At 35.1% G+C, this 11955-nt stretch overlaps 1 protein-coding gene across 1 annotated transcript; it reads left to right on the forward strand.

The window, feature by feature from the left end:
* Positions 1 to 5151: 5151 nt before the first annotated feature.
* On the forward strand, positions 5152 to 11550 carry LOC119838079 (toll-like receptor 1). The gene is made up of 8 exons (XM_038363889.1): positions 5152 to 5165; positions 5236 to 5354; positions 6687 to 6823; positions 7555 to 7723; positions 8385 to 9725; positions 10471 to 10604; positions 10925 to 11052; positions 11297 to 11550. Exons 1-8 carry the CDS (start codon positions 5152 to 5154, stop codon positions 11508 to 11510), a joined length of 2256 nt encoding a protein of 751 aa, XP_038219817.1. The 3' UTR covers positions 11511 to 11550.
* The last annotated feature ends 405 nt before the right edge of the window (positions 11551 to 11955 follow it).

Genomic DNA, 11955 nt, shown 5'->3' on the forward strand with positions numbered 1-11955 from the left:
AAATTATTTTATAGTTTTTAGTTTGATGTGCTTGAAAAGCGTGTTTTTTAGTTTTTTTAAACTATATTTTATTTTACTCGAAAGCTGATCACATTTAAATATGGTCTAGTTAGACGATTTGTAGATAGTTTTGATTTATTGTTATTCGTTAAAAAATGTAGATACATAATGTTATGGTATTTTGGTTTATTTCATAAAATTATCTTGTTAGCCGCTAGTATGACCTTGCATTAATAATTTAAAAGTGTGTAAGAGTATATAAAATGTGTTTGAAAATAGTTTCATAATTACAACATATTAAATTAATATTAACATATTGGAATACTATTCCAAATAATTTTATTGTTATGTGCATGACTTACAATTTATAAATGAAAGAACTCTGTTTCTACAAATATATTCTAAATGAATATTAATTTTATTATATTAATTATGATATCAATAAAGTGGTGGGGCGCAGACGGCGCGCGGAGACCTTTATCCAGCAGTGGACGTCCCATGGCTAAAACGACGACTTGTGATGTGTTAGGTTTTGGGTCTAAAGAATGGAAATCTGCTTTATTTATTTTCTCAAGTCAAGAGACCTTTTTAGGTTTTATATGTACAAAGGACAACAGTTATAGGCCATGCAGCCTAACAGGCCTTTTATTTTATATATTTAAAGATAGCATTTAATTCTATGTTGAGATTTCATACAATTTTTAGTGAAGTCCCGTGTCCCTTAGTGGGGTATGGGGCAGATGATATACATCTGTTTCACTGATCGATTTTCTTTATGGACAAGTAGGTGATCAGCCTTCTGTCTCCTGCCAGACCGAGAAATTTTTTTTTGTACGTCCCCACCGGGAATCGAACCCAGGACTAAGTTCTAAGCTCACGCGTTAACGGGAGGCGGTCAATCATACAATAGGATCTCACTGCCCGTCTGTACGTCCGTCTGTAACTAATTTGTATCTAACGAACCGCGATAAGCAGCTGTATTTTACAGAGTTGATGTCTTTCTGTTGCTCCTATAACAAATAAATATATCGAGGTTAAGCAACAGTTGGCACAGTCATAAATTGGATGGGTAACCATTTTCACATGCAGTTTCTCTTTAGCCAATTTGTACGGAACCATTAGTGTAGCTGATCCGATTTGCTTGAAAAAAATCTTGATCTTGATTTGATTTGAAAAAAATCTATCAAATGATTTTTTTTTTGTACTTTTTAAAACGACTATTTGACTATAATAGGTTATTTTCAAATGTCCAAGACCTTTTTTATTTATTGTATGTTAAACTGATTCATTGTTTTAAAGGTTAATGAACTTTTAGTTTTAATATAAATTGTTACTTTTATTCTTGTATAGTACAAGATATTGACGATAAATTTCATGATATTGTTGTTGTTGTTTGCATGTAGTTGATGGTAGTGAAATAGTTTTATACATTCCAATATATATATATATAAATATATATATATATATATATATATACATATATATTTATATGTATATATATATATATATATATATATATATATATATATATATATATATATATATATATATATATAGTGAAGTATATAGTGAAGTCCCGTGTCCACAGTGGGGTATGGGGCAGATGATGTACATCTGTTTCACTGATCGATTTTCTTTATGGACAAGTAGGTGATCAGCCTTCTGTGTCGAGGCCGAGACTTTTTTTTTTTTTTTTTTGCGTCCCCACCGGGAATCGAACCCAGGACCCCTCGGTTCTACGCTCACGCGCTAACCACTGTACCAAGGAGGCGGTCATATATATATATATATATATATATATATATATATATATCTTTATTCTAGTTTTTAAGTCAAAACGGCTGCATCCTTATTAAAAATAATATTCTGCGTTAATCTCTGAAGCTACTTTTTTATGTCATCGTCGGCAATGGAGCTGGTGGGTCTACTATGGTAAGCGCTACCACCTCCCATGAACATCCGGAGGGACATAAAGTCGATTATAGACCTTACGCCTCTACAAATGGATTGCGAACTTAAAAATGAAAAAGGATTAAGAAAGGATTGACGAGAGGAATAATAAAGGAAAGGACTGGGAAGGGTAAGGAAGAGGATGCGGGCCTCCGACCAACTACTGGACCGATTTCAAACATTCATTCACGGTTGCTACGTACGTGATTATATATTGTATTATATGTACCACGGGCGAAGCTGGGGCAGACCGCTAGTGAAATAGATCGCGAAAACGTATTTAGTGGTCTGTAAATGTTATTATACAAAATATGGTTTAAATTTTTTCCAGTAAAAGTTTTAATGGTTATTTACTAAAAAAAACTATCTTTTACAAAAAGTCTCGTTACAAACGGTTCAGCCATGTCTCCTACAAGAACTAGGTTAATCAGTATTCAAGTTAATCTTCATGTAAAGTAAGCTTTTGCCGCGGCTTCGCTTGCGCCAAATTCGGAGTAGTTTAATCGATGTTATTTATTATACATACAAACTTTCCTCTTGAATCAGTCTATCTATTAAAAAAAACCCCATCAGGGATGTCCATCCATCCGGTACGTAGTTTAAAGATATAGGGACATAGGGACAAATTGAGAAAATGACCTTGTTTTATACTACGTAGTGATATCAAAAAATGTCTTAATTTGTTTCCGGAGTAGTTCTCAATTGAAATACAATTTATTTCCTGCACGCTCGCCTCGTCACGAACCCTCGACTTTTCGCTAAGGCCAAGGTCCTAACCACTGAACCACCACTACTTTAAATTTTAATCAAAGAAAAGATGACGTTACCAAACCAACAGTTAATTAAAAATCATTCAAACAACATCGAATCAACAAACAATTTTATCGGTTAACAAATTCGTATGAATCGCTGTTAATTTAAATAAAAACAAGGAAATATTTAAATTGGTGAGAGTAAAGTTCATTTGAGAATTGTATGAAAGCATTGTAACAGGATTCGTAAATGCTTTACATTTTATATTATTATGTTCTATACAAATATATTATTATAGTAGTGAAGTCCCGTGTTCCCTAGTGGGGTATGGGGCAGATGATATACATCTGTTTCACTGATCGATTTTCTTTATGGACAAGTAGGTGAACAGTCTTCTGTGTCCTGCCAGACTGAGACATTTTTTTTTGTGCGTCCCCACCGGGAATTGAACCCAGGACCTACGCTCACGCGTTAACCACTGTACCAAGGAGGCGGTCATATCATTCATTCAAATTATAGCTATAATTCTCTTTAACAAAAAAATATACCGCATTCAAATTCGTTCTCCCAATTCACAATTTACACTTAGCAACATATTGGGTGATTCAATCATATTTATATCTTTATATCATTCAGGTTTATCTTTAAATTAGGGTGTGAGCTATTCATATAATATCTATATCATTTTATTGTATCAATCTTTTATACATTTACCATTTAATCTAAATTTCCCATTGATAAATATTTCCATTCGTAGATATTCGTTAAAGGAATTCAACACAAAATGTCAATTAGACCCAAAAGGCCGGATATTATGGCGCTAAATTTTTTTTTTCTTTATAAATAATTCATTTGTGGCCAGTGACCTTTGAAATTGGTTTATTTATAAAGTGCACTTGACGCATGACTAATTAATATAACTTTGTGATTAATTATAAAAATCTGCAGGTTAAGCAACCCAAGACGCTTCTCTGTACTGACGGGTGACCGCTTCACTGATAAATCAGTAGGTACTAGAGAAAAGAGAAGAGAATCTGCACTATACGTTCCTACTCCAAAAAGTGGGAAGAGAATTAAATACCCGTATTATTATAGGTACTACTCTTTGAAATAAAACCTTTCGGCAAATATTCATCTGGTTCACGCTGTCATTTTGACAGTTGTTTGACGTTTATTGAATTTTGAACACAGAATTCGCGCCAAAACGCACGATTCGATTGGCAAAATCAAAACGCCAATCAACAGATAAGATATGATCGCAGATAGTTCCGCGTGAATAGAACAGATAAGATAACGTTTCTACGTATCCATCATAACAGTTATGGCGCGTACAGCTTTAAAGTCGTTTTGATATTTGAAAAAACAGTTTTAAAATGTGTCTTTGTAAGCAATGTATTTGTTTGTGTGTAGATACGAAATGATTTTGCAAATTATGTAAGTCGAGTGATTTTAATTGTAACATATTTAGTTCGATAATGTTGTTAGGTTTCTCTGTTTGTTTTTAAATTTATTTTCTTACTAATTGCTTGATCTGGTGCTGCTCCAAGCGGAAATAAATTCGAAACGAAACGATTTAATCATAAGTGGTAGATGTACAGACATTTTCTTTTCTATGAAAAGATTGTTTCCATTAATATACTATTGGCTTGTTTATTTGACATTTATAATTGTATGGCTATGGTCGTTATTTTGTTAACTTGATTGGAACGAATAGGATAAAGGGATAAAGATAGATGTGATCCTATTGTGCATGGCATATATGCACGAACTCAGTAGAATTCCCATGCATATGCACGCTACTACTTTTGCCAATTTTATTGTATTGTTAGACTATCTTTATTGAGATGAGTCAGAAATGCCGAAATACAGATAATCATAAAACAAATATATATATATAGGAACATAATATTGACAATATATCTTTCAGTAATACTAAGAAAATGCAAGGAATATTTTACTCAACGTTAGAAACTCAGAAATTCACAAACATAACTTAGAGGAAACCTTTATTATATTTTATTAGTATACTAGCTTTTGCCTGCTGATACGCACGCGTTAAAATCGGAGTAGGTTAAAACATTTTATTATACATATAAACCTTTTCTTGAATCACTCTATCTATTAAAAACCGTATCGACATCCGTTGCGTAGTTTTAAAGATTAAATCGTACACAGGGACGTAGGGACCGAGTAAGCGACTTCGTTTATACGTAGTGAAGTTTAAATAAAGACATACAAGATAGTTAAGATTGTTCATTAAAATACATATATAGCGTGAAGCCAGCACTGATATCCAATAGTTATGGTTGTCTTTTCGAAAGCAGATAAAGTTATAATAATAAAATAATAAAACTTTTATTTGCCAGAAAACCATGATATACATTATTATTACCTCAAATATATTACTGAGCAGTGAGCTTTATTTTCTATTTATTACATAAAAAAGAAATGAACTGCATATGGTGAGTTAGTTCTTAATGAGTTATTATATCTTTACAGTTTAATCTATATCCTTCATATACACGCAACTAGTGGCCTATTAGAGGGATCCAACGATGTTCCGAAGGAGGAGAGGAAGCTTTGCCTCACTGGATACATGACAGACATTCAGTCGTGGGTCACGTGGGACGGCAGATTGACAGTTGGTTTGAGTGAGTTTACCTTTCTTTATCCTAGGATAGGGTTTCTTTAAAATCATACACTAGACGACTGAACCGATTTTGATGATTCTTCTTTTATTAAAACTTTCCGGGTGCATTCAAAAAATAAAAATGTACATCCCATTCTATCCTTCCTACTATGTAATATACTTACTTCTTACTTATATTATAAAAGCGAAAGTTTGTAGAGATGTGTGTGTGTTTGTTGCTCTCTTACGCAAAAACTTTTGAACCGATTGCAATGAAATTTGGTACGTAGACAGCCGGACAACTGGAATAACATGTAGGCAACTTTTTATCCCGATATTCCTACGGGATACGGACTTACGCGGGTGAAACCGCGGGGCGCAGCTAGTATAGTATATATCCCGAATTTGGACTAAACAATAATGTTTGCTCACCAGTCTCTCTTAAATTGTTTCTCTTTGTTTATTACATTATCTTATTGTCTGGAATCTAGCGACTGAACCTCCGTTTGTGCATAATTTTTCTTGTGTTTGTATTTGATCTAAATATAATGTGTTAAATTTATGTGAAATTTAAGTACAATGAGAGATCTATTCAGATACTCTATAGATAGACATCTATTTATCTAGCTATCCAACTTTTTTATGTCACCTTCAGCAATGGGTCGCCTGATGGTAAGCGCTACCACCGCCCATGAACATTTGGGGAGGCGCTAGATCGTTTGCAGACCATACGCTTACAAATGGATTGCCGACTTCGAATTTGAAAGGAATTGAAAATCCGGCTCCACTCACCAAACGAAATATAGCAGTATGTTATTTCACGCCGGTTTTCTGTGGGGGTGTGGTACTTCCCCGCGAGCTGGTTCAATTCGTGCCGAAGCATGCTCGACTACCACAGTTAAAATATTTATACATTTACCTATCTATCTCTCTATCTAGAATTGTCTAAAACATTTTCTGCTTAGCACTGGTTGTGGTTGGAAAACCAGTAACACAGTGGAAAATGATTATATACGACATCTATATACGTTTTAATGCGAAAGCATTTCAACTGCGCTAGAGAATGCAATATATTTCTTTAAATGTACTTATTTAAATTGCAAATGGAAATAACAATGTTTTTATTAATAACGAATTGTTTAATAGACAGAAATTTCATAAACTCCTCGTTTCACCACTTTCTTATAACTTATCTGAATAGGTAATTAATATAAGTTTGAAAAGGGAAACATGCTGATAATTTTCAAGTGTCTTGTTTATCTTCAATGTTTGTAGTTTGCGTGGATATACATACATATATTCTATTTTAATTAGAAGATCGATTAATACATAAAATTCCTCAATGAATTTCTAGAAGAAGGAGTGGCGGATCTATCAAGCAGGAAAGATGCTACACCAGCGCTGAAAAACTTGATAAGTTCTCAGTCTCGGCACAATGGCGTCATCAAATATCTGAGCATGGCCAAATGTGGAATCCGACAAGTACCAACGGTATTCTATGTTTCTTAGTTATTTATTACTAATAAAAAAACTAGCTTTTCTGCCACTGATTCGCTCGCATGGTCAAAAAATATCAACTTAATTTTCATACACGTAACTTTTTAATATAACGCCATCTATTGCAATTTATGAATTTCAGAGGTGTTCAATTTCGTATTTAAACGATTTTTTTATATATATATATATGTCAAAAGTCCGGCCATTATTCTGCCTTAAAATATATGGTATAAAGAGCCTACAATATACAATCCATACTAATATTATGAAGAGGTTCGTGCATTTGTTACATTGTCACATTGTAGGTGGTAATCTTTGGATATACTGAACCATTTTCAAACAATTATTACACCTTTGATAACGGAATGGATTTTTAAAACGTCGATTACTATAAGCTATACATACCACGGACGGCCGAGTTGTGTTAATAATAATTCAATGTGAAGACTTTTTCCCACCATACTTACGTAATTAACTCATACATATATAACCTTATTATTACACGCTTTTTATTAGCTTCACCTGTATGTTTGTTTGTAACCGACTTCTTTGGGCGCGATTTTGACCCACTTTAAACGGCCAGATTTCGTTCAAACTTTGTAGATTTATTGAGGACCGATGACAATACACTAATTTGATAATATTATTCCATTTTTCAATTTGCAAAATATGATAAAAGCGTGTTTTTTAGTTTTTTTAAACTATTATAATATATTATTTTACAGATAATTTTCTTGAGTGACAGTGCGTTTATGAATCCAGCGGAAACAGTCGAATACTTAACATTCTACGGTAACAACTTTGGCCAATTCCTAGTCACGTCGGAGAGATACGACTCCATTTTGAATGCGACAAGCGCGAAAGAAGTATTTCTGGACCCCATGAACGTTCAGAGTAAGAGATTTTCCATTACTAGCTCTCCGCTGCGGCTTTGCTTGCGATATGAAACGAAATTCCCATGTAAATGTGATTTTCATCGCGCTAAAAAGCGAGACCATGTCTCATTATCTCATCTTCATCTCTCTCTAGCGATCGCGAGGCTAGCCTTGAGACTCTAGACTAGATGGAGACTCTAGACTCTAGACACTCTAGAGTCTCAATTAAACATACAATAAAATCATCCCATTGCGAGGTGAAAGAAGGACAATAAACAAACACAAAAACTTTTTCTGCTTTATAATCTTACATACGTTGCTATTAGGATTGTATTTATTAACGTAGCTAAGCTAGCAAATAAAGTTTTAACCATATTCACGCCTAAAACCAGTCGTCCCATGTAAATAAATAAATGTAGTATTTTCTTGTGTTTGATTTTACGCGAGTATTATACATTTAGAAATTAAAGACTTTTAAACGGATTTTGATCGCGATCTATTATTATTATTTTTATGTATTACTTAAAAAATAAGAAATATTTAAAAATCTAACACACCAAAAGCGCCTTCGGAATTTCAGTCTTGTATTCCCTATTATATAAGTATTTATTTTCTCTTAAACATACTTCGCTGTTTGTTAATACGACAATATTAAAGCCATTTTCTTGTCCTCATTCCAGGAAGATCCACGTGGTCAGCAGGACTACATAGCGCTTACTTTCCTAAGCTCAAAGAATTAGATTTACGAGCCTGTAACATTGAAGTACTTGATGCATTTATTTTCCAAGGGATGCCATATCTAACAGCATTGTACCTGGGTGAGAACTCAATTAGCTTTGTAGACGCTCACGCGTTCGTTGGTCTCAACAGTCTTCGACATTTGGACATAAGCAGGAACAGAGAAGATGATCCGAAGAGGATTCTGTTCTTCGAATCGGCGGACACGCTCCAGCGTCTCAATTTACAATCCTTGGATTTATCGTTCACAGCGGTTGATACCCGTGCTTTAGGGAACTTCGGAACAAAATTGGAAAGACTCTCCGTGTGCTACACGGGACTTTTTCCGTTGAAACCAAACATTTTCGCCAACACGTCGATGAAATACTTAGACCTGTCCGGTAATGCCGAGATTTTGCACGAGGAAGGCGTGCTTAGGGGTCTGGAAAACTCACTGAGGGTTCTTTACGTCAATTCAATTGCATTGAAGTCGCTGGATTTCATTAAAGGCTTCACAAAATTGGAGGTACTTAAAGCATCACAGAACAAAATAACAGCGATATCGCTAGATGTGATGAGAACATTGAGAAGTTTACAAATTTTAGATTTGGACGGCAACAGAATATCGGCGTGGTTCAGCAAGATTATATCTACAATGCCCAAAATGAAATTGCTAATCCTGGTGAACAATAACATTAACCTAATAACTGACAGTGTGATCGCTGATATCGCTAACCTCAAATACGTAGCCTTGTCCAAAAATTTGATGGTATGTTATTGTTACGTCAGGGACATGTATGAAATTGCATTCCAGAATGAATTCAGGCTCAAAGACACGAATATAACAAGCAGCTCGATAGAAGACAATGCCCTCATGTTCCACACTGGATTCTCTGATTATAACGAAATTATAACTAAGAGAAGAAACGTGACAGAATCGTGTTTTCAGATACACAACTCGACTGACGTATCCAATTGTTTTGTGGGTGATTTCAGTACAAATTTGACCGGTAACTTCTTGTATTTGGACTACGATGAGGGAAATTACAATTGTTTCTCAATGGCGCATGCTGGAAGCATTTCGTATGGCGAAGTACTCCCGTGCGGTCAGGACTTACGAGATATGAGGCCGGAGTTGATATTGAATGAGAGCCGAAAGAGTTTTCTATTATTGTGTATACCGCTAGTGCTGTTACCAATTTTGGCTTTCATCTATGCGTTTAGGAGGAACTTCAGATATTTCCTGATAACCATGAGGAATTCTGCCATGTTGAGCTTGATAAACGAGAAGAATGTAGTGGACGGTAAGATTATTATAGTTATAACTAGCTGCACGCCCCGACTCCGCCCGGGCTGTCATTTATCGTAATTAAAATTATTTAAACTATCCTATCTCTCAAGTCTGATCGAACTGCACATGGTGTGTGAATTTTATTATAATCGGTTAAGTGGTTTAGGAGTCCATTGAGGACAAACATTGTGACACGAGATTTATATATATTAAGATTAACCAGAATCATTAATTTCAAAAAATTATCTTATGGCCTTGTTTTTTCTCACCCATGTTAAGTCCTTTCCTTCGATTTTAAAGTTTTCTTGGTAAGTTTGGTGGCTAAGAGATGTTTATTTTTAATGTTTTTATTAGCAACTAGCTTTTCGCCCGCGGCTTCGCCCGCGTAGAATTCGCTTGTATCGCGCGACATGGTAAGGAGTATTTTCTTCGCATTAAAAAGTGTATTATATGTTTGGTTTGTTATCCCACGTTTAGCTCCATCTTCATACCAAGTTTCATCAAAATCGGTTCAGTGGTTTAGGCGTGAATGCGTAACAGACAGACAGACAGACACACAGAGTTACTTTCGCATTTATAATATTAGTAGGGATTAAGAATTTTCATTGCATTTAAATGGATTCTTTAGTTGATTGTTTAACTATGGAACATTTTAAACAAAAAACGATTTCAAAACACTATTTACTATTAATCAACCTGTAAATATCTGGTAAATTGCATGTATAACACTCAAATGTGATTATAATTTCTACATCCAGAGACCAAAATCTTCAATTACGATGTGTTTGTGTCATACTGCAACGAGGATAGAACGTGGGTGTTGGACCAACTCTTGCCGCATGTGGAGAAGGACTGCCGTATTAGTGTTTGTTTGCACGAGAGGGACTTTCAGGTATTTATAAAGAAACTGTGTAACCGAATCCTTTAGAGGAGTCTAAAGGATTTTAACAGCCTAACTTAACTGTGTACACTTATCAAGGATTGGTGATAATACAATACTTTCATGAGTATCATATTATGCTGAATCAAACCAAAAATGTTTGTTCCCTTTAGGTGAGGGGCCCTAACTAAGGGCCCCGTAAATCCAGGTGGTCTCAGGCGGCGAAATTTCGCGCTGCACCACTGATCATGTTTTATTTTTATTTTATTATAATTCTTAAAAAATAAATGTATTTTGTCTAGTATAAATCATTGAATTATTGTATTACTCAGGTGGGGCTATCGATACTAGAAAACATAGTGTCTTGCATGGACCGCTCTCGCTTCATCATGCTCATCATATCGCGGCGCTTCCTCTTGAGCCAGTGGTGTCAGTTCGAAATGCACCTCGCGCAACACAGGTATTTGTGTACATATCATATATTTTGTGTCTTTATCTACAGATTTTACTAGCTTTCCTTAATAACCAAATAGTTGAACGTACATTAAGCGATTAAGAAAATGTCTCTGAATATATCCAATAGATACAAAACACGATGTAGAGCCATCGTCAAGAATTACGTAGTAACTTTTATGTAATCTGTGGTCAAGGCACCTGCGAACATAAACACGTGTGACAGAACCTAAAAGCTACCTTATTACCAGGCTCTTAGAGACGAGAAGGGAAGACCTCATCCTCGTGCTTCTAGAAGAGATCCCGCGGAGCCTCAGACCGAACACGCTGCACTATCTGATGCTGACCAAGACCTACATCGTGTGGCCGAGAGACGGGACGGAGGAGAGGGAGTTCTGGAGGAGACTGAAGAAGTCGCTGGTCACGCAGAAGCTGAAGAGCGCGGAAAATGATTCCTTGGCGTGATGATATGTTATTACGTATTCTTTGGTATTATGTCACGCTTCTTGACCATTCGAAATCCGACCATATTCATAAATAAATAAAGTTAAAAAGCAAATGATAGAAATAACTGTACTATCTCACTTGCTCTTATGTAATCCCCGCGTACATGTATCAGGATAATAAAAAAAAAATGGTTGCCTGTAAAGTCGGTTTTACGGGCGAAGATTTTACGTGACAAGGTTTTTTCCTCGGTAGAATATTTATTGATATGAATATTATTAAATTGCACAATAGGAACAAGGAATTGAATGAAAATAAGAATTGCACAAATTTTAACTATAAAAAATATATTTTGTTTACTAAAAAGACAGAGACAGAGACACAAGCACGCGCCGATTCAATGCGCCTAATTCTCTAGTGCTGCGCGCGCGGCGGACCGATCATAGTTTATAGTGACTCCGAGCCG

The sequence above is a fragment of the Zerene cesonia genome, unplaced genomic scaffold, assembly GCF_012273895.1.
Source record: "Zerene cesonia ecotype Mississippi unplaced genomic scaffold, Zerene_cesonia_1.1 Zces_u001, whole genome shotgun sequence".
In the NCBI taxonomy this organism is placed as follows: domain Eukaryota; kingdom Metazoa; phylum Arthropoda; class Insecta; order Lepidoptera; family Pieridae; genus Zerene; species Zerene cesonia.